Source organism: Podarcis vaucheri (genome assembly GCF_965113315.1).
Source record: "Podarcis vaucheri genome assembly, chromosome: 17".
Lineage (NCBI taxonomy): Eukaryota > Metazoa > Chordata > Lepidosauria > Squamata > Lacertidae > Podarcis > Podarcis vaucheri.
Genome location: NC_138755.1, coordinates 8357131 through 8380857, shown reverse-complemented (window position 1 = coordinate 8380857; position 23727 = coordinate 8357131). Strand labels below are relative to the sequence as shown.

The following is a 23727-nucleotide window of genomic DNA, read 5'->3' as shown; positions in this document are numbered from 1 at the left end:
TGCAAAGCTCTTTCCTGACAGCCCAATAAAGGCGACATTAATCCGCGCTCATCTGCAACCTTGATAGACTCAGCCCGCATTCGGCGCGTCACAGGATTGCCTTTTAAGGCGAGAGGAGGTGCTCATTTACGCCACGCCCCTTCCGATGGGCGCGGTTTCCACAGCAACCGCCTCGGACTCCCCACTTCCGCTAAAAGGGAACCGGCGCTTCTGCGCATGCTCAGTTCAGCCGGCGGGTGTGGTCGCGGTCAAAGAGGTGCTTCACAAAGCCCCACGCAACCGCGACTTAAGGTTCCGGTTAGGATGCAACGCAAAAAGCAGGGGAAGTATTTCATATCGAAATCCTACAAAATGTGCACATGGCCATCTAGTAGAAGCCCAAAACCAGCAGTCGAAATAAATTAAAAAATTGTCCAGTAGCACCTTAGAGACTAACCCTTTTTAATTTTTTTATTTATTTCGACTGCGTCTGACCAACACGGCTACCTACCTGAACCCAAAACTAGCAGTTGCTTACATACTGTGTTTATGGAAGACAATCTTACTCGGCTACGAGTGATCGCCAAAGACGAAGAAGACCAAGCAAAACTTGATGCACAAAAACAAAATAATAACGAGCTTTATTATAATTTTAACTGTGATTTTAATTATATTAATGATTTGTTGTTGTTATTGTCTTGCACTTATTCCAAAACGTTGCAATAAAATGGGAAACTCCTGCGGGCGCCAAAAATAAAAATAGAAGTCGGTGGAAGAAGATTGGAAGAAATTTAAAGACTATTTACAGAAATATTGCAAAATTAATGAATGTTAGAATGATGTTTGATTGAAGTTAAGTGGTTTCTAGCTGTAATGGTATAAAAGAATATGGAAAAACTGGATTTTTAATAGGTAAAAATTTAATGCTACAATATATTAAGATTAAAGATCAGGATAATAAGGAGGGAAAGGAATTGCTGAAGTAATAAATTGAACTGGAATACAAAAAATGGAGGTGTGAGGAGGTCCGGGAAACAAGTAAATGAAAGATAAGTGACGAAAAGATGGAATTATTTTTAACTGTTTTTTATTTTGTATTTTTGTATTTTTTCTTTTTCATTATGTAATACTGTGAAAACTTTAATAAATATTTATAAATAAATAAATAAATAGAAAACCCATCCTCTGCTGCTCTATTTTGAGCTTCCCCCTTAGTTCCTACGCCCCTCACATGGCGGGCGCCAATGAGTTTGGCACACGGGTACCGGAAGTGTTAAGAGACCATGGAGCCACGGAGACGCCGCCCTTGGTCCTCGCGCATGCGTGGGTGGCGACGGCGGGGAAAGCGCAGGAGACCGGTGTGCTGCTGCCGGGCAGGTGAGGAGGCTGCGGGTCGGGCGAGGGAGGAGCGGGGAGGGAGGCGGGTGCGGGGCGCGCGCGTAAATACGGTACTCCAGCGAGTGCTGCCATGGGGCGAAAGCGCCCCGGTCTGCCCCACCCCCATTCCCTGGAAGGGACCCAGGAGTCCGGGTGCCCCACCCCCACCCACCGGGTCAGTCCTTGCAGGGGATTCTCCGGTTCGGACAGGTTCGCCCTCCAGCCCCAAAACGCCCCCAAACCGCAACGCCTTTTAAGGTTGCCACTTTCTTTTTTTGTTAATATTTTATTAATTTCCCCCAAATAACAGGAAAAAAGAAGACAACAACAATACAAAATCATTACAAAACAAGGGAAAAAAAGAACATCATAAACAATTTTTTAAACCATAATTTTTGCTTGACTTCAATCCCCCTCTTGGTTCCATTGTTTCATGCTTGTTAACGCCCGTCCATAGAACCTTACATTCCTAACAAGCCAATTTTAAAACCTTCTTCATCTTATTACAAGTGAGTTTTTAAAGTTATGCTAATGTAGAAGTCTATACACAAAGCTTAAAAGATACGCATTAAACATTTGCCCTTTTAAAGAAAAAACCAAAATAAAAAACAACTCAAAGTCCTCTTTGTTTCTTGGGCTTCAAATTGTCTATTTTGTCCTGCATAGTTGAATAATTTGGTTTGCCAAACTTCTTAATCTTTTTGGGCGGACAATTCTTCCCTCTGTAGGGACTGGCTTAGGGTTGCCACTTTTGACGTGCGAAGGACAGGACAGGATATGGGTGCAATTCCCCACCACCAGCACCACCGGGTGCTGAAATGACTTCAGAGCAACCCATTACAGTGGTACAGATCTAAGTTAGCAAATGCACTTTAGTTTCAATGACTCACATCCTCCCCACCTGCTGAATTACTGCCCCCCCAAAAAAGGAGAGGGGGCTGTGTACATCCCATATGTGGTTCATAGAATAATCATCATCATTATTATTTTATTATTTGTTGAATTTATATACCGCCCTATACCCGGAGGTCTCAGGACAGTTCACAGAAAATATCAACATAAAAATCACCACCGTAGAATTGTAGAGTGAGCAGGTTCCCTGAGGATCATCTTAAGTCCAGCCCCCTGCAATTCAGGAACAGGCAGCCGTTCCATCCGGGGGATTTAACCTGCAACCTTGGCGTTATCAGCACCACGCTCTAACCCAGGGGTCAGCAAACTTTTTCAGCAGGTCCCTCGGACCATGTGGGGGGCCGGACTATATTTGGGGTGGGGGGAATGAACAAATTCCTATGCCCCACAAATAACCCAGAGATGCATTTTAAATAAAAGGACACATTCTAGTCATGTAAAGACGTGCTTGGACGGTCCGGATTTCAAAGGCAATTGGGCCGGATTGGGCCCCCAGGCCTTAGTTTGCCTACCCATGCTCTAACCCACTGATCTATCTTGTGTGTATGGGGTAGAGGTAGCAACAAATTCTGTTTCTCTTCCTCACAGAGCTTTGCCTTCACAACACCCCTTTCCATGTAGCTGTTAATGTCACTTCATTCGCACACATACGCATGCATCATAGTCGGACAGGTTCATCCAACCACTGGGGCAGAGCTTTCCAAACTTATCATTCTGGCAACGCGTTTAGAGATGCATCATTTCGCAACAGGGTAATTCAGTTTTACTACCAAACCAGAGGTTAAACTAACCCCTTTCCAGCCATGGGAAGAATGCGGAGAGCGTTTGCATGACACACCCACACACTGCAGCCACAATGGCGTAGTGTGGGGGGTTAGGGGGGCCCGGCCGCACCAGGCGCAACATCTGGGCGTTAGGGTTAGGGGGCGCAAATCCATGGTTTAGGGGGCGCAAATTACTTGCCTTGCCCCGGGTGCTGACAACCCACGCTACGCCACTGTGCAGCCAACACACTAATGCACCGCGACACACAGTTTGAAAAGGTCTGCACTAGGATGTTGTACTTGCTTTGGGGCCTGTCTTTTATACACTATGTTGCATCCATTTATCTAAATAAATAAATAAAAAGAACAACCATCTCAGGGCTTCAATTCTCTGCATACTTATTTGAAAGTTAATTAAGCTGAGCTAACTGGGACTTATTTCCATTTTCAAAGGATCAGGGTGAAAGTGAATTTAGGTTTGCGACAGTTTCTTGTAAGCGAGTCGCTTGCTAGACTGCTGCATTTTGGCAGATGTCCAATAAAAAGCAGGGGTTTGAGGCCTCATCTGCAGTACACATTTAAAGCACTTTAAGTAGTCGTGGTGTTTGTTTTGTTTTTTTGGTGCCTAAAGAATAGGTTTGCAATATCCAGCTTACCCCTCTATGAAGGAACAGGGTCAGGAGAGCACATAAAAGCAACAAGCATTCACACAGTACCAACTGTTACTTTCTGCCCTAATAATAATAATAATAATAATAATAATAATTTATTATTTGTACCCCGCCCATCTGGCTGCGTTTCCCCAGGCATTGTTGTTGTTTGGTTGTGTCCGACTCTTCGTGACCCCATGGACCAGAGCACGCCAGGCACTCCTGTCTTCCACTGCCTCCCGCAGTTTGGTCAAACTCGTGCTGGTAGCTTCGAGAACAGTGTCCAGCCATCTCATCCTCTGTCGTCCCCTTCTCCTTGTGCCCTCCATCTTTCCCAACATCAGGGTCTTTTCCAGGGAGTCTTCTCATGAGGTGGCCAAAGTATTGGAGCCTCAGCTTCAGGATCTGTCCTTCCAGTGAGCACTCAGGGCTGATTTCCTTCAGAATGGCTAGGTTTGATCTTCTTGCAGCCCATGGGACTCTCAAGAGTCTCCTCCAGCACAAAAAGGCATATTGGGCGCATTTTGCAAATGGAACGTCCACATACTGGAACACCCCAGAGACAGGCCACTAGGTGCAATGCCCTCGTGACTGCCACCGCCACTTTCCCCTCCACGCACTCTGTTACACGGCAATTTTAAGTTGCAACCCCTTGTGGACTGTGGCCTAGTATCCTCCATTTCCCTGCCCTATGGGAAAATAACTGTCAGCTTTAACGAGAGAGACACGTGCACAGGCAGGTTTGCACGACCCTCCCGCCAGCCAGCCTCGCCTTCCCTCTTCTCCTTCCTCTTCTCCAAGGCACTTCCAAAGTCACGCCATTCTTTCTTAGCCTTGCCCCTACATTCCAGACTTTCTGCCTCTTTCTGTTGCTTTTTTATTTTTAAGCAGCTTCCTGGCAGAAAGGAAGAGGCCCTCTGTGCATGATCAGAAATACTCTGCCCTGTTATGGTGGGTGGGACAACCCTGCTTGGAGATAAAGGCACCCAGCACACATCTTAAGGGACACTGTGAGGTGCCAAGGATCCTTGAAAACAGAAACTGGTAGTCCTCTCTCTCTCCAGCCCTTCATCCGACTTCTCCCCCAATTCTTCCATTCCTCCATGTGGGACTAACTCTTCCATTCTCTTTCTTCCTCAGACAGGTGCTTTTGGAGAGGCTCAGCTGGATACCTGCGCAGCACATCCAGGAATGACTTCTTTGGTGAGCTTTCATTCTGGGATGGAGGCCAAGAGTTGTCTGAATCCTTGGGCTTGTCTCATCCTGGTTCACTTCTGGGAATCCCCACTAATTTTTGGCATCCCAAACGGAAAAGGCATGGTCGGCTATTTCCTGCCTTCTCCCAGACCTCTTTTGCTTCCACAGCTTCAGGACACCAGCCAGATTAGTGAGCAGTGTTAGAAACTGAGATATGGACGCCAGGAGCTAAATGGTACCTTAAACCTAGGTTATGGGCGCAACAACGGAACATCTAGGCACACTTTTTTATAACAAGAATTCAAAGCTGAAAATGAACAAACTGCAGCTAAAATATTATGTTCATTTTTCACACGGTCCAGTCCTTCCCCTGCCCACCCCCCATATATTCTTAAGAGGGTCTCTTCTCCAGTCTTCAGAGAGTAGCTGGAAGTGGGGAGGCAGAAAAAGGTCCTCTTTTCCTTCCACTCTGCAGTTTTAATCTGAAACTGCTCCCAGAGCTCTGAAGCTGCTCACGCTAGTGAAATTCCCTATCGCAAAATGCACCTAGAACAATGGGCGTTTAAAACACTGTTAGTGAGTGTACCAGCTTTCTGAAACTGGACAGCCCATTATCTCTCTCTCTCTCTCTCTCTCTCACACACACACACACACACACCACCAGCTCTTATCTTCCCCAGGCAGACGGATGTATTGCTCGCTCCCTCTCTCTCCTGCCTGACTTGGCAAAGCTGTTCTCAAAATGGCCACCTGTTATTTCCCCCCAAGTCCCAGTTGGGTTCCATGTTCTATCTCCTAGTGCCTACAGCGTATTGTAGTACAACATGATGAGCCCGTTCCTCAGCAAAAATGCATTCAGTTTTTTTGTCCCTAAGAGTGACAGAGACATGACGATGGTCATCTGCTTAGGCTTGAACCTTGAGGGTAAACATGCGTCTCCACTCTTCCCATCTCATTGCATGCCTCCAGCCTGGAGCTGTGACCGGAAAACATATACTGTTACTAGGCAACTCTAGCTTCCTAGCTTATTATATGGTCTAAAATACATGGCCAGGCCATAGATGACCATGCAGTTTGGGTAATTAGCACTAGCTGGGCTAGCCATTGAGATGACACTGGATTACAAATTAACTCCTCTCTGCTGTTTTGCAGCATTTTGTCTTCGGTGTGGTTTGCGTGCAGCAGAGCAGTTCTTAATGTTCTGTAGGAGCATATTGCTCAAAAAAAAATCTGATATATTTCCTGTGACCTGTGCTAAACTTGTCACCTACGAATGCCCTTGAGTTTGACCAGCCTCCTCTCTGCATCCTTTTTCACTTGAGCAATCCCTGTTGCTTTTTTTGTAGGGGACCAGCAGTCAGACAGCAACTGAATATGTGGTCCGTGTTCCCAAGTAAGTGCAATCCTTTTTCCTGCTTTCTTTCTTCAGACGTTTTGGTGATGTGGTTGAATCTTCTTCATTTGATAGTTTTTCTCCACTTGAAGAGAGTGCCTGTTTCTTTTAAAAACTTGTCTGTAGGTTTACCTGGAAATACCGTATTTTTCGCCCTATAGGACACACTTTTTCCCCTCCAAAAATGAAGGGGAAATGTGTGTGCGTCCTATGGGGCGAATGCAGGCTTTCGCTGAAGCCTGGAGAGCGAGAGGGGTCGGTGCACACCGACCCCTCTCGCTCTCCAGGCTTCAGGAGAGCCCTGTCGCCAGCCCCGCAAACTGGGGGGACAGCGGCGCCTTTCCCGCTGTCCCCCGACTTGGCTAGAAGGCTGGCGGGGGGGGGGAGAAGCCTGCTCCTCCCCGTCGCCAGCCCCGCAAACTCGGGGGACAGCGGCCCCTTTCCCGCTGTCCCCCGACTTGGCTAGAAGGCTGGCGGGGGGGAGAAGCCTGCTCCTCACCGTCGCCAGCCCCGCAAACTCGGGGGACAGCGGGAGAGGTGCAGCGCGCCTTTCCCGCTGTCCCCCGACTTGGCTAGAAGGCTGGCGGAGGGCTTTCCCCTCCTCCAGCCCCGCAAGCTAGATTTGGGGGGGGGGGAATAAAGGAAAAAAATGTATCCTCCCCCCCGGCGCGGAGCTGGGGCGGGGGAAGCTTGGGCTTCCCCCACGCCAGCCCCCAGAACAGGACCCAGAGCAATGCCGAAGCTGCACGCAGCTTCGGCATCGCTCTGGGTCGCGTTCTGGGGGCTGGGGGAGGGGGGAGGGGGAAGCTCCGCAAGCTCCCAGAGCGATGCCAAAGCTGCACGCAGCTTCGGCATTGCTCTGGGTCCTGTTCTGGGGGCTGGCGTGGGGGAAGCCCGAGCTTCCCCCGCCCCAGCTCCGCGCCGGGGGGGGAGGATAAATTTTTTTCCTTTATTCCCCCCCCCCCCAAATCTAGGTGCGTCCTATGGGCCGGTGCGTCCTATAGGGCGAAAAATACGGTAAGTCCTACTGGTTTACTCCTGAGTAAGGAAGTGAAGCATGCATTGGAAATCATCCAAAAGAGAAAACCAGCCCTAGGGAGCTGTTTAGGAATACTGGAGAAGAAACATTTGACCATACTGGCCTTTGTGCATTGTGGTCAGGTTGTTAGATTTTAATGTCTACCCATGGAAGCAAAGCCTTATCTGGGTATTCTGGGCATGCTGTAGCTATGCATTCATTGAAATGTGGCCCTCAGTAGCACTGAACTGTAGGCATGCTTCGTGCTTCTCTGCAGGGTGCAGGGATGGGCTTTTCCTTAGACCAGAAGAAAAAGAGTTATTTTGGTGGCGCATTCCCACTTGGTTCCAACCTGTGATACTGGGCAGTGATCTGACTTATTTCTGCTTCCTTTCTCCACAGAAACACCTCCAAAAAATATAACATTATGGCATTCAATGCTGCTGACAAAGTGAACTTTGCAACTTGGCACCAGGTAGGACTCTGCGCTCAGGCTGCTAAAGTTTTCTTTTTCTTTTTTTGAAAGCATTTTTATAAATACAGTGGTACCTCGGGTTACATACACTTCAGGTTACATACGCTTCAGGTTACAGACTCCACTAACCCAGAAATAGTACCTCGGGTTAAGAACTTTGCTTCAGGGTGAGAACAGAAATCATGCTCCGGCGGCACAGTGGCAGCAGGAGGCCCCATCAGCTAAAGTGGTGCTTCAGGTTAAGAACAGTTTCATGTTAAGAACGGACCTCCAGAACGAATTAAGTACTTAACCCAAAGTATCACTGTACTGTAAAAAGTTAAAACAGTACCAAATACATATCCATATATCCAGATTCCTCTGAATCTCAAGACTTCCCATCATCCCCTCCATGGGTCCTATTGTCAACATTTTCAACTGCATATTATTTCGTAATTATGTTTTGAATCCGTCCATATTGTCCATAGTGTTTGTGACATTACAAGTGTTACAGCGGTACCTCTGGTTAAGAACTTAATTCGTTCTGGAGCTCTGTTCTTAACCTGACGCTGTTCTTAACCTGAGGTACCACTTTAGCTAATGGGGCATCCCGCTGCCGCTGCACGATTTCTGTTCTCATCCTGAAGCAAAGTTCTTAACCTGAGGTACTATTTCTGGTACTATTCCGTTCGACTTTTGAGGTACGACTGTACTTAATTGGAATCCATACTTTGTGCTAGCAGACCTTTAGTAATGAATTGGAGCTGCTTAAGAGCAAATTCATCCCCCACCCCTCTTTATTAGAGACAACACAATACGGGTTGACCTTGGCCTTTTCTTTTCTGCTCCTCCTTGTAGGCAAAGATGGAGCGAGACCTCAGCAATAAGAAGATCTACCAGGAAGAAGAGATGCCGGAGTCAGGAGCTGGCAGCGAGTTCAACCGCAAGCTGCGTGAGGAGGCGAGGCGCAAGAAATATGGCATCATCTTGAAGGAGTTCAAGCTTGAAGACCAGCCCTGGATCCTGAAAGTCAATGGCAAGACCGGGCGCAAGTGAGTGGGTGATGGTGCTTTTTTGCTCACGGGGTTTTGGTTCACAGCTCAGTTTGGGAGTTTGTACTGAAGAAATGAACCTATGCTGCCAGTTCTCGTAGAAAAAAGGTAAAGGGATCCCTGACCATTAGGTCCAGTCATGACTGACTCTGGGATTGCATGCTCATCTCATTCTATAGGCCAAGGGAGCCGGCTTTTGTCCGCAGACAGCTTCCGGGTCATGTGGCCAGCATGACTAAGCTGCTTCTGGCAAACCAGAGCAGCACACGGAAACACCGTTTACCTTCCTGATGGAGTGGTACCTATTTATCTACTTGCAATTTGACATGCTTTCGAACTGCTAGGTTGGCAGGAGCAGGGACTGAGCAACGGGAGCTCACCCCGTCGCGAGGATTCGAACCGCCGACCTTCTGATCGGCAAGCCCTAGCCCACAGCGCCACCCGCATCCCCAGTTCTCGTAGTAGATCAGTATAAAGTAAGCAGCACATAAGCGGCACAGAAAACACTAAAAAACCATTCTACGTTCTAAATCTTATATTAATAATCCAAAAATTGAGAGAAACCACAAACAGAAAACTCATTCAAATTGTGTCCAAAAGGAAGATACAGTCTTTAAATGTTCCTTTAGCCAGGCTCCTGTAGATATTTAAAGACTGTATTCTGTAGTAGACCTTGTACATAGCTCTCTCAATTTTTGGATTATTAATATAAGATTTAGAACGTAGAATTTTTTTTAGTGTTTTGTGTGCTGCTTATGTGCTGCTTAGTTTATACTGGTCTACTACCAGTTTGGGAGTTTGGGCTAGCGTTACTCTTCAGTTTGCTTGCACTTGGTAAAGTCTAGAATTGGAGCATGTGATGAACCTCTCCCTCTTCGAGAGCAGGGGATGGAGCAACTTTGACATCTAGAAAGCTCTAGTTCAACATTTGCAACTGGGAAAACTTAAGTCTCAAAATTAGAAAGTTAGGCTAACCCGTATGTGCGCCTTCTGTGATTTTTGGACAGTGAAATATTTTTTATCTTATGAATAGTCTGGTTCCAGACTTACGGGGCTGGGGGTGGGGAAGGAAATGCATAACTTGGAATTTAAAATACATATATAGCAGGGAGCTAAACTGTTCCTACATCCAGAACCTGTGATTTTCCAGTTATAACAACTATGGCAAGTGGAGGATTTAATAATAATAATAATAATAATAATAACAACAACAATAACAATACATGTTTATTTAAGCAGAAGCTAACAACAACAACAACAATAACAATACATGTTTATTTAAGCAGAAGCTAACAACAACAACAACAACAACAATAACAATACATGTTTATTTAAGCAGAAGCTAAAATTCTTGAGGTTCTCAAAAACTCAACAGATTTAGTGTTTCAATCATATCCCTAGATTGGGGCAGTTGACCTTAAGAGGCATGTCTTCCCCTAATCTTGCCTTGCTCCTTTCTGGACTGAATCCCTAACATTAAAACCTTTGGCATACTAAGAGTGCTTCTTCTTCTTATGTCATCCTATTTCTTTTTGCTCAGGTTCAAAGGTGTGAAGAAGGGCGGGGTGACCGAAAACACCTCCTACTACATCTTCACCCAGTGTCCGGATGGCGCCTTTGAAGCCTTCCCAGTCAACAACTGGTATAACTTCACACCCATTGCCAAGCACCGCACGTTGACTGCGGAGGAAGCTGAGGAGGAGTGGGAGAGGTGAGCAGAGGGACTTCGGGGGGCCTAAATTAGACACGACTGTTAATTTCATGGGGTCTATTCCTAGTGGACTACAACGCATGGGGTGGAATTCAACGTAAAGAGATTGTTCCATCAGCTTATGCATCTCTGCTTGTCTGGTAGAATGATCTAGCATCCTCTCCACTGTGGAGGGGTTCAACTGTAGTAGTAATAATAAGAATAAGAATAAGAATAAGAATAAGAATAAATTTATACCACTCTGGGGAGCCACTCTGGGCGGCTTCCAACAAAATATTAAAATACCGTAATACATCAAACATTAAAAGCTTCCCTAAACAGGGCTGCCTTCAGATGTAATAATAATCCTTCAGATGTAATAATAACTGACCCTCCAGAGCAGATTTGGGGAGTGCGTGGTGGCAGGAGAGTCCTCTTGACCTAGCAGGAATCATTGTGCTGGTTTCTTTTTCTTTCTTTCTTTTTGAAATCATTTTTATTTGATTTTACCAATACCAAATTGTGAAAATCCAAACATATATCCATATACAGATATTTCTCCGAACCTCCAGACTTCCTGCCACCCCCTCCATGGGGTCCCATTTGAAACATTTAAAACTGCATCTTCTTCCAAATTCTAACTTTTATATCAATCCATATTGTCCATAGTAATTATTACACTACAAGTGAAATCAGAATCCTGCCTATGTTTCCATCTGCTTACAGTGGTCTCTTACAATTTTTTCCCATTCTTTTGTAAAGTTTTTTCCCTCTTGGTTCCTGAGATTTCCAGTCAGCTTTGCCATTTTTTTGCATAGTCCATCAGCTTGGTTTGCCATTTCTCTCTGGTAGGAACCTTGTCTCCTCTTAGCCTAGTGGAGAGATCTTTAGGAAGCTTCCAAGGTGTGGCGATGTCTCTCACCTTGGGTCCAGTGCTTCTGTTACCTTTATAAGCTAAAAGGCAAAGGACCCCTGGACGGTTAAGTCCAGTCAAAGGGGACTATGGTGTTGTGGCGCTCATCTCACTTTCAGGCCGAGGGAGCTGGCGTTTGTCCGCAGACAGCTTTCCAGGTCATGTGGCAGCATGACTAAACCACTTCTGGTGCACAGAGGACCATGACAAGTGCCAGAGCGCACGGAAACACCGTTTACCTTCCTGCTGCAGCTGTACCTATTTATCTACTTGCACTGGCCTGCTTTCAAACTGCTAGGTTGTCAGGAGCTGGGACGGGGCAATGGAAGCTCACCCCATTGCAGGGATTTGAACCGCCGACCTTCTGATCAGCGAGCCCAAGAGGCTCAGTGGTTTAGACCACAGCGCCACCCGCATCTTATAATTTGCATAGCATCTTTCATGTGTATAAGAAACAAAAAATTCTGGTCCCCTGCCCCGGAACTGCAGCATCCCTGCCTGGCGCTTTAAGGCTCCAGCCTGGTTTCTTGCAAGTCCCTGTGCCATGTGGCCCTTGCCTCCCAGCTACAGTGTCCTGGGGAACTGGGGCTTTAAGGAGCAGACGGTTGAGTCCTGCCCCCTTTTTTGCCTTTTGCAGGCGGAACAAGGTTCTGAACCACTTTAGCATCATGCAGCAGCGGCGGCTGAAAGACCAAGGTGATGAAGAGGAAGAGGAGAAGGAGAAGAAAGGCAAAAAGAAAGGGAGCGATCTAAAAATCCATGACCTGGAAGATGATCTGGAGATGAGCTCGGATGACAGCGAGTTCAGTGATGGGGATGGTGAGAAGGGCAGGGGGTGGCAGCTCTGACCTGGATTTTTTTTATATAATAATTTTATTAGTTTTCAATTACAATAGTCCAATAATAGCTTCAGTAGAACAATGCCAAATTATAATACAATTACTGATACCAATCATTCAGATACCAAATGATATAATTTAGGTGCCCCCCCGCATGCTAGAATTGATGGTTTGATGATTTACTTTATTTCTGCGTTCCAAAATCTTACTAATTTCAATTATACTCCAGTCAAAATAACAATCCCTTATACAACAACTGCAATATTAACAATTTCCATTCGTACTGACACATTAAATGATTTATAAAGCTACAAGTGAGGCACTCAAACTATATCCTTGTTCTTCCTGTGTGTGGCAATTATTCTGTCCGTGGTGTTTCTTCCTGTCCTTGTAAAATATTATGTCTATGTTTTCCTGGTTGTTGCTGTTCTGCATCATCCCTTGGGCGGAGGAGCTAATATTCCATTGTTGTTTCAGAAATTCTCCATTGTTCCACCCCGTACTTCATAGTTTTGCAACTTTAATAACAGCTTCAAAAAACTCAATAAATTCCTGTTTTCTGACCTGGATTTTTGAAGGACCTCTCTGAGAGACAGTGGCTAGCTTTATAATGAGTTCCCTTTCATCCCCACTGAGCTTTCATTCTTTCTCGTGTGGAGGAAGGCTTGGGCAAACGTCTGCAAGGCTTCAGGAAAGACCAGAAGGACAGCTACGTCCTATAAGTGAAACAGTGAGGGATGGGAGAGGCAAGGTATAGTCATTGCGATAGGTAGCAGTGACACATCTGGGCCATGCAACAAGAACTGGAGCACTTCCAAAAGAGTTTGGGCTTCAGCAAACCTTGAAGCACTCTTCTGCAGCTTTTGTCTCTGGTATTGCTGGATCTTTTCCTTGTTTGAGTTCAGGCCCACACAGAGGGCAGATCTCCTTTGACACTGGCTCTATGCATATAAACTTGTTCATAAAAATCAGTTTGCAGCAGAATATTCTGTGCGTTTGCTATTTGTCACAGGTGGGGAACCTGTGGCCCTCGAGATGTTGCTGGACTCCAACTCCCACCAGCCCCAGCCAGCATGGTCAATGGTCAGGGATGATGGGAGTTGTAGGCCTGCAATACCTGGAGGCTCCCACATTCTTCACCCCCTGCTCTGTGCTGTATAAAGTGTGTAGGAATAACGGAGGGTGACAGGAGGTTGGATGCAGGTGAGCTGTGCAGAAGCAAGCTGGCAAACATGCTCCAAAACAAGCTGCTGGCTAGCTCTGTAGAGGCTCCTTTTATTAGCACAATATACAAAACCAGTCAGATACATTTTGGACTGTGACCTTTACACATCTTCCAATCCCGAGATCGTGGGGTGGTACAAAGTTATTTTGGCACCTGTTTCCACCGCGTCATTTTCCCCTTGAACAATGTATGATGAAGGAGACAAAGGTCACAGACAGGGCACAGTAGACCGCTAAGAGAGCAAAGGTTAGATAGAGGGCATGATGTTCAGAAAGCTGTGGCTTTGTCTGCGGGTGGAAGTGTGCTCCACACCCAGCGATCATTCCTTCAAAAGTGCACCCCTTTTCTTTTCTTTTCTTTTCTTTTCTTTTCTTTTCTCTCCTCTTTCTCTTGGGTTGTACCTCTGGGCTACCACTTCCAGTGAGATTTCTGCCTTTGGAGAAAAGTGTTTAACGTCGTCCCGTTATTCATTAGATGAGAAACCCACCAAGCCCAAGAAGAAAGCCCCTCTGACGAAGAAGAAAAAGAAGAAGAAGGGATCTGACGATGAAGCCTTTGAAGACAGCGATGATGGGGACTTTGAAGGGCAAGAGGTTGACTACATGTCTGACGGATCCAGGTGGGCACCACAGTGAAGTGGGGGGTTTTCGCAGCAAGTGGGGGGCAAGCATTGCCTGGCCACCCCCGGGGTGGTCAGTCTGCTGCTTCTTCTCTTTCCTATTCCCCCTGTTGGGACGGGTGGCTTTCCCTACCGACATTTCATGTTGCCTCTATGTGTTGTGTCCATTCGCACTGAGGGTTCTCCCTGTCCTCTTACAGCAGCTCTGTGGAAGAAGCCGTGGGGAAGCCCAAGGTGACTAAAGAGGAAGACATCCCAAAAGGTTTGTGGCTGAGCGGGTCATGCAAATGAACAAATCCTAAATTTCAAGATGGCAGCAAGACCTGCAGCAGCCCATTGGAAGCTTGGTGGTTTTTATCTGTTGGCCCTGATCGTTGTTTTGCTCATCTCGTCTGTAAGATGTGTGGGAATGTTAAGGAAAGTAAGAAAGGATATATTGGATAAGTATTATCCTTCCTTCACTCACTCTAGTATGTAGCAGAACAGATTCCCCTCAATATAGCTGGAAGCTAGTTTGCAGATTCATTAGAATCTCTTAGTTGCGATTATTTCCTGGTGTCCCCTTTGACCCCTCTTAAAAGAATAAAGACGAGAGTCTCTCTGAGTAAAGTTACAAAAGTTTACTCACATTTCAGTTCACGATATGATCCCTGAAAGGCAGGCTTTACTTAATAGTTACACAAAGAAAGAGTGAGTTTATCTCATAGGGAGACTGAACACACGTGCTGCTGGCTGAGAGCCAGCAGACAGCAAAATTACATTAATAGGACAAAATGACTGCAGGAGAGCAGTGTGGCAGCAAAAGATCAGCAAGAGAACAATAAGAGACAAGACAAACTGAGAAAATGGCTGCATGGCTCTTTTGTGGAGTCAGCCAGAGCGATGCCCATCTCCCGGGTCACATGCAGGGAGAGGAAGCTCCAGACCAGTGGAACAGGAAGTTACACTGACTGGATGACCCCTGCTTGTGCCCACTCTAGGGAAATAAGGAATGTTGCATTTGACTGTGCCATTGGATTACATCCCACAAGATGCATGTTGGTGTGCATACTGACGTTGACCTGCAAGGAGATTCTGTTCTGCCTTTGTCCTCATCTGAGTTAGATCTACCCAGTTTTCTGCCAGCTTGCATGGCATGGCTTCCCCCAATAATCCTCAGAGATGTACTTTGACGTGGGTGCTGTTCATCCTCTGCTCAAAGACCTCTAGGGCCACTCTGCACCCCTCTCAGAGCTGCACTCCCCTGCAGAGAGGGAAGCAGCAACTGATCTGGCATAGGCGGGTTAGGTTTTCCTTTTAGCCGGCACTGGCAAGGGGAATGGGGGAAACTGTCAAGCGGATTTGCCCAGAAACAAGTCAACCCCAAATCTGTTGCCTCCTAACCCCATTGCCTTTCTGCTTTGCAGGTATAGATGAAGCAAGCGAGAGCAGTGAAGAGAGTGAGGAGGAGAAGCCGGTGGAGGAGAAGGAAGAGGAAGAAGAAGAAAAGAAGGCCCCGACTCCCCAGGATAAAAAGAAAAAGAAAGGTAATGCTCAGTTGGTAGAGAATAAGATCTCAGGGTCGCGGGTTTGAGCCCCACAATGGGCAAAAGATTCATGCTTCGCAGGGGGTTGGGCTAGATGACCCTCGTGGTCTCTTCCAACTCTACAGTGGTACCTCAGCTTCAGGTTACAGATGCTTCAGGTTAGACTCCGCTAACCCAGAAATAGTACCTCGGGTTAAGAACTTTGCTTCAGGATAAGAACAGAAATTGCGGCGCGGCGGCAGCTGGAGGCCTCATTAGCTAAAGTGGTGCTTCAGGTTAAGAACAGTTTCAGGTTAAGAATGGACCTCCAGAACGAATTAAGTTCTTAACGCGAGGTACCACTGTACAGTTCTGTGATTATAAAAGCCTCGAGTATTGAAGCAGCATACCATAGAAGGCTGGGAAAGGGGAAGCATTTATGGTCTTGATTTATGGGCTACTACCAAAATGAGAGAAGGGACACGGGTGGCGCTGTGGGTTAAACCACAGAGCCTAGGACTTGCCGATCGGAAGGTCAGCAGTTCAAATCCCCGCGACGGAGTGAGCACCCGTTGCTCGGTCCCTGCTCCTACCCACCTAGCTGTTCAAAAGCACGTCAAAGTGCAAGTAGATAAATAGGTACCGCTCCAGCGGGAAGTTAAACGGCGTTTCCATGCGCTGCTGCTCTGGTTCGCCAGAAGTGGCTTAGTCATGCTGGCCACATGACCCAGAAGCTGTACGCCGGCTCCATTGGGCCATACTGAAGCTCTCTAAGCTTCTGAGTTGATAATTAACTGTTGTTCTCTGCTAGCACTCATGTGCGTGTTTAACCTTAGATCACGTGAGGGTATTCAACTGCAAGTCTCTGGATGCCACAGAGACAACAAAGGAGGAGCTGCAAAGTCTTAGGCCGGATGCAGCCTAATGCAAGCTATGGGAGAAACAGAGATTTGGTTTTTGTTCTGATTGTATTTATGTTATATATTTAAGAATAATCTATGCTTGAATGTGCACATGCTTTTGGAATAAAAATTGTCCAGACCCATAAGTACTATTTAAAGCTTTATTAACCAGAACTTCAAAACAGGTAGAAAAACAATCGATATGCATATGCATATGCTTTATCCAGAAAGTTGTATAAAGCATGTGGGCAGAATTTTGACAGTTGTAGCATGCGCCCAACCTTGACCTGCTGACAAAAGTCTCCAGCGACACACCTGGAAGCCCAGAAGGCGCAGAAGCTTGAGCATCAAAACATTATTTCTGGCCTTGGGAGATAGTTTAGTTCCCAACTTAGGGCCATGCAGATGAAGATGTTGCGCTCCAACTCCCAGAAGCCCCAGCCAGCACTGCCAGTAGGTAGAGATGGTGAGAGCTGGGAGTCCGCAACAACTCAAGGCCACCATATTAGCCACCCCGGCCTACTTTTGTGCTTTACTTTTGACCTGAGTGGTCTTGCAGTTCCTTGAGAACAAGCAGCAGCCTGACCTAGAATCTATGTGCCAGCGTCAAATGGGTTCTGCCTGTGACTTGTTTGTTTTGAAGTCTGCCACGAAGACAGCAAAGCCCAGATTGACTTGGTTTGGCTCTGTTTTACAGACACCAGTGATGAGTCTGAGACGTCTGAGGACAGCGACATTGACAGCGAAGCATCGTCAGCACTCTTCATGACGGTAAGCCCAGATGCAGTTGGGTTGGGGGTGGCATTCCAGGGGTTTGGACCTTGTTTGGAGAACAGCTGTCATTTCCAGCCTAAGCCTGGTCCCCATATGTGGTAGAACGGACTGTGTGACACTGACAGTGGCAGTGAAGAAATCAATTTTTTTGAATGTCCGCTTGCACTAACTTCCTGCAGGCAGGGAGTGGCATCAGCTGCAAGTTTTCTCCCCAGTGTGGTAGATTTGCAGGGGTCGACTTGCATGGATTTCTTTTATCAATACAAGAAAGCATTTTATTATTATTATGATTATTATATTCCTCCCAACTGCCAACTGAACTGGTCCAGTCTCCCTTCCACCTCACAATTCTGTCATTCCAACCTGCTTCATGGATGGGCCCGACAGCGTCTTGAGGGCCACACGCACTGGTGGCGCTTGAGTGGAGAAGGGAGCCCTGGCTGAGCCTGTATTTCTGCCCTCACAGAAAAAGAAGACTCCTCCCAAGAAGGAACGCAAGGGCTCGGCTAGCAGCTCACAAGGGAATAGCCGCCCAGGGACGCCCTTGGTGGATACCGGCACCTCATCCACCTTGCGGGCCGCAGCCAACAAACTGGAGCTAGGTACAGCCGAGTGTAGGCCCACAGGAGCTTCCGAGCTCTGCCTCTTGCTTTGTATTGTATACAGCCGTACCTCGGGTTACATACACTTCAGGTTACATACGCTTCAGGTTACAGACTCCGCTAACCCAGAAATAGTGCTTCAGGTTAAGAACTTTGCTTCAGGATGAGAACAGAAATCGAGCTCCGGCGGTGCGGCGGCAGCAGGAGGCCCCATTAGCTAAAGTGGTGCTTCAGGTTAAGAACAGTTTCAGGTTAAGAACGGACCTCTGGAATGAATTAAGTACTTAACCCGAGGTACCACTGTACTGTATAAGCTGAAATGGGTGCCCTCTTCTTTGCTTTTTGAAAATTTCTGGGCCTTGTATGTATTTTGGAAAACAGGCAAACGGCTCACATGATCAATGGGCAGGGCTCCTCCGCGAGGCTGAAAACCATACATGTTCCGCTCTTCTTTGCGGCCTGTGGTCCCTCTCTCCTCCCATTCTTTGTATCCCATAAAAAAAAAAATTCCTTCCAGTAGCGCCATAGAGACCAACTAAGTTTGTTATTGGTATGAGCTTTCGTGTGCATGTACACTTCTTCTGATACACCGGGCCCTTATATATAGTGAGAGGGTGGGGGGTATTACTCAGAAGGGTGGTGGGAATGGGTGATTGGCTGATAGGTGTGGTAAACCAGTTGATGACTGTTAACGACTGCAATTAGTCTAACAGGAAAAAACAAGGGATGAGATGGCCAAAAATAGCTTTATCATGTGCAATGAGATAAGAATCCAATGTCTCTATTCAGACCAGGTCTCTCCATGGTTTTAAGTTTGTTAATAAGTTGTAATTCAGCAACTTCTCTTTCCAGTCTATTTCTGAAATTCTTTTGTAATATGACAGCTACTTTGAGATCTTGTATAGAATGTTCTGAGTAATACCCCTCCCCACCCTCTCACGATAGATAAGGGACTTCTGTTTTTGTTTTTACTACGGCATACCAACCCTGCTACCTACCTGTATTTTGTATCCCATAGTTAGAAAATAGCAATGCAGTCGTAGTTTGGTTCTCAAATGTAATCCGTTCCAGGAGTCCGTTTGATTTCTGAAAACGTTCAAAGACCAAGGTGTGGCTTCCGATTGGTCGCAGGAGCTTCCTGCACTCAAGCAGAAGCTGTGTTGGATGTTTGGCTTCCAAAAATCATTCAAAAACCGGAACACTTACTTCCAGGTTTTCGGCGTTCAGGAGCCAAAACGTATAAGTCCCAAGGCGTTCAAGAACCAAGGTACAGCTGTAAATGAATAGTAGCAAAACCAACGAACGCACAAATTACTGAGGCGTACATTCCCTCTTTAGCCTCATTCATTCGGGCTCCAGGGGTGGAAGGGAAGGTGCGTTGCAATGGTTGTCCTGAGGCCAGCTGGTTTTCTTTCCCTGGAACAGGAAAGCGGCAGGCAGGTACCAGTGAGCTACCTGCAGCAAAGAGGCTGAAGTTGGACGCTGGGCCCCAGGCCTCCACCACCTCTGGGAAATCTACCCCACAGCCACAGTCGGGCAAGTCAACACCCAGCAGTGGGTAAGCATACAAGTTCACCTTCCCGCTGGAGCGGTATCTATTTATCTACTTGTGCTGGCGTGCTTTCGAACTGTTAGGTTGGCAGGAGCTGGGACAGAGCAACAGGAGCTCACCCCGTCGCGGGGATTCAAACTGCCGACCTTCTGATCGACAAGCCCCAGAGGCTCAGTGGTTTAGACCACAGTGTCACCCACGTCCCTATAAGCGGCTTTCCGCGCACTCTAGTTTCCGTCACAGTGTTCTGTTGCACCAGTAGTGATTTAGTCATGCTGGCCACATGACCCAGAAAGCTGTCTATGGACAAATTCCCTCGGCCTGAACACAAGATGAGCACTGCAACCCATAGTTGCCTTTGACTGGACTTAACCGTCCAGGGGTCCTTTACCTTTATCTTTTTTATTTACGCATACAAGTGTTGGCTTTTGTTTGGGCAGAGGTGGGGAGGGTCATTGCTGTGCATTGGGCCCTTCTGAAACTATGATGACACACTTCGCATCACTGTTGACAATAATAATAATAATAGTAAATTTTATTTATACCCCGCCCTCTCCGGCTCAGGGCGGCTAACACCAATAAAATCACAGCAAAAACATAATGGGGGGGGGGCAATTTAAAATACAGGTTAAAATGCAGCCTCATTTTAAAAGTAGCCGATAGATCAAGACCATAAGGGGAGGGCAACATAAGGGTCAGACTGAGTCCAAACCAAAGGCCAGGCAGAACAGCTCTGTCTTGCAGGCCCTGCAGAAAGATGTCAAGTCCCACAGGGCCCTAGTCTCTTGTGACAGAGCGTTCCACCAAGTCGGGGCCAGTACTGAAAAGGCCCTGGCCCTAGTCGAAACCAATCTAACCACCTTGTGACCTGGGACCTCCAAAACGTTGTCATTTGTGGACCTTAAAGTCCTCCGTGGGGCATGAGCTTTCCAGAAGCAGTTTGAAGAATTAAGCGATTGTATTAACTCCCTAATCCGTAGCGGACGACAATGTACATGGCTAAGAATGCAGTCACGAAATTAAAAGACGCCTGCTCCTTGGGAGAAGGGCGATGGCAAACCTAGACAACATCTTAAAAAGCAGAGACATCACCTTGCCAACAAAGGTCCGTATAGTAAAAGCCATGGTTTTCCCAGTAGTGATGTATGGAAGTGAGAGCTGGACCATAAAGAAGGCTGATCGCCGAAGAATTGATGCTTTTGAATTATGGTGCTGGAGGAGACTCTTGAGAGTCCCATGGACTGCAAGAAGATCAAACCTCTCCATTCTGAAGGAAATCAGCCCTGAGTGCTCACTGGAAGGACAGATCGTGAAGCTGAGGCTCCAATACTTTGGCCACCTCATGAGAAGAGAAGACTCCCTGGAAAAGACCCTGATGTTGGGAAAGATGGAGGGCACAAGGAGAAGGGGACGACAGAGAATGAGATGGTTGGATGGTGTTCTTGAAGCTACTAGCATGAGTTTGATCAAACTGCGGGAGGCAGTGGAGGACAGAAGTGCCTGGCGTGCTCTGGTCCATGGGGTCACGAAGAGTCGGACACGACTAAACGACTAAACAACAACAACAAGAATGCAGGATGTGAGGGTCAGTTCATGGCCCACCCTCCCGTCTTTCTAATGGCTGCCTTTGGTGAGCCGCTGTTTCTGAGGGCCACCACCACGCTCACAACACAGGGGCAGTATTTGTGAGGGGTATGAGCCCTCAGATCCCATTTCTAAGCAGACTGATGGAAGACATGGGGTTCTGTGAATGGTGGAGACCCCCCACACCCTGACCCTTGGAATTATGCCAGTGCTGTGCTAAGGGAGACACAGCTAAGTCAGGTCAGGCCCACAGTGGCCTTAGCAAAGCACCAGCTTAGCTGCTTCATTTATAGTTGAATCGTCTTATTATGAACTCCTCCTAGTGCTTTTCCAGCAGCACCACTAGGTGGGGAAGTGAGCTGCTATGACGGTCCAGGTCTTGCCAACTGAAGGATGGGCCAGAGAGAGGCCACAGCAGTCAATGCCCCCCCCCCCATGCCATACCTTCATTTAGGTGTGACACTAGTGATCAGGGCAGCTCAGGCCTGTTACCCACTTGCCCCAAACTCTGTTGTCCCAGGCACATTATTGCCCACTTCTTTGCAGTAATAGCCAGTTCTCCAAAAGCTCAGAGATAACAACAACAACAAAGCCGGTGGCAAGCCAAATGGTTAGGGCAGATAATCTAATTATCTCAGATATTCAGACCTAATGAATAAGCTAATAAGATTAAAAGAGGGACCGATGTGAGAATTTATGAGAAATACCTGAAAACGCTTTGTAAAGCAACATTTTAAATAGTCACTGTCGCCATTCAGGATCTGGGCACTGCAAAGCTTAGGGCCTGAAGATTTTAGCGAGGTTTAGAAGTACATCTGTGTTTTCAAGCACTGTGGTTGTCCTGGCCAGCTGCAAGCGTCAGAGAAGGGCAGTGGGGCAATTCTGGCACTTAGGTTTTGCTGCGAGAGCCATGGAGAAAAGTCCTTCCTCTTCCGCGGTGTTCTTCCCTGCCTCGTGCCATTGCATTAACCTGCCCTTTAGTTTTAGTTTTTTGAATTTGCATTTTATTTATTTGTGAACATTCTTATATTACACCGGTAAACATTGTCATATTACATTACAGGACTTACTATAATATAACTTCCAATATGTATACAAAAATTATATACAAATTTTATATACCTAGAAAGAAAACGAAACAAAAAAAGAAAGAACAAAGAGAAAAAGCAAAAACAATTTCCCACCCAAAATCATATACATACCAACACACTAGACTTCCTGTCTACCCCGTTGTATATTCCTTTTGTACAAATGAATGTACTCTTATTATTGTACATTTCTTTACATTCTGCATTAACCTGCCCTTGCTTCCTTGCAGCGATGTGCAGCTGACGGAAGACGCCGTGCGCCGCTACTTGACCCGAAAGCCCATGACCACCAAGGATCTTCTGAAGAAATTCCAGACCAAGAAGACGGGGCTGAGCAGCGAGCAGACGGTCAATGTGCTGGCACAGATCCTGAAACGCCTCAATCCCGAGCGCAAGAACATCAATGACAAGATGCACTTCTTCCTCAAGGAGTGAGGAGGGCAGCGGCTGGGCCAGAAGCAAACCGTCCTTTGGCATCCACCCTCCTGCTGGGCAGCTCTGAGCCCCCTTACCTTTGGTTAGTAGCTGGGGGGTGGCTACATCCTAGAACCATGTGGACTGGCATTCATACCCTTTGGGAAAGCGAAAGAGCCATTCTCCTGCCTATGTGCTGGTGGCCCCCTTGGGATTCAGGGGGGTGGCGAAAGGGGACGGAAGACTGGGACAGTCTCGTGAGAGGCATTGAAGCCACAATCTCTCTGAACAGGAATACTTTTCTCTATCATGTGGAGGAGTTCACAAATGAAATGCTGCCATTTTTAGAATAAACAGGGGAATCTCTTTACACGCAATCCGCAAACACCCACCCCACACCTTGTGTGTTCTCTCACATGCTGGAACCATTCTCCTTTGCGAGTTGTTTTGCAACCAGTTCCACTTTTCTCCCCTCGCCTCCCTCACCCGAAATCACAGAGACTCTGAATAAGCCATTACTGGTACACAGATATTTTTTCCTTGTATTTTTTTTTAACGCAGTCTAAAATTGTGTGTGCTTTGGCAAACAGAGAAAGACTCTGCTCAGCCTGCCCTGCTGTGACTGGATTCCTCTAGCTGGATGCATCCAGTTGTTTTCAGTCTGTCCTGAAAAAGTTTTTGGGATGGGTTTTTTTTTTTTTTTGTAAAAGCTTGGGATTCCAGATTTGACACGAAATGGGAATAAATTAAGCAAATTGAATTATTTGCATGTACACGCTTGCTGTTCATGCTCTCTGATCACTTCATAGTTCCATGATTCACCTACTTCTGTGCTGGAGTCTAGATTGCTCCCTTACACCAGTGAATTACTGCAAAGAAGATGTTTTGTGCAGCGCTGGATTGCTGCTCCAATTGGGCACAAACATAGTAATAATAATAATTTATTATTTATACCCCACCCATCTGACTGGGTTTCCCCAGCCACTCGGGGCGGCTCCCAACAGAATATTAAAAACACGATAAAACATCAAACATTAAAAAACTTCCTTAAACAGGGCTGCCTTCAGATGTCTTCTAAAAATCAGATAGCTATTTATTTCCTTGACATCTGATGGGAGGGCGTTCCACAAGGCAGGTGCCACTACCGAGAAGGCCCTCTGCCTGGTTCCCTGTAACCTCACTTCTCGCAATAAGGGAACCACCAGAAGGCCTTTGGATCTGGAC

General features: G+C 46.7%; 1 protein-coding gene across 1 annotated transcript; it reads left to right on the top strand.

Moving 5' to 3' along the window:
• The first annotated feature begins 1243 nt into the window (after positions 1–1243).
• GTF2F1 (general transcription factor IIF subunit 1) lies at positions 1244–23263 on the top strand. The gene is made up of 14 exons (XM_082205505.1): positions 1244–1356; positions 4823–4885; positions 6226–6272; positions 7693–7765; positions 8603–8796; positions 10337–10507; positions 12037–12218; positions 13938–14082; positions 14283–14344; positions 15489–15608; positions 17187–17260; positions 17730–17865; positions 19291–19423; positions 22320–23263. Exons 2-14 carry the CDS (start codon positions 4874–4876, stop codon positions 22522–22524), a joined length of 1554 nt encoding a protein of 517 aa, XP_082061631.1. The 5' UTR covers positions 1244–1356; positions 4823–4873; the 3' UTR covers positions 22525–23263.
• The last annotated feature ends 464 nt before the right edge of the window (positions 23264–23727 follow it).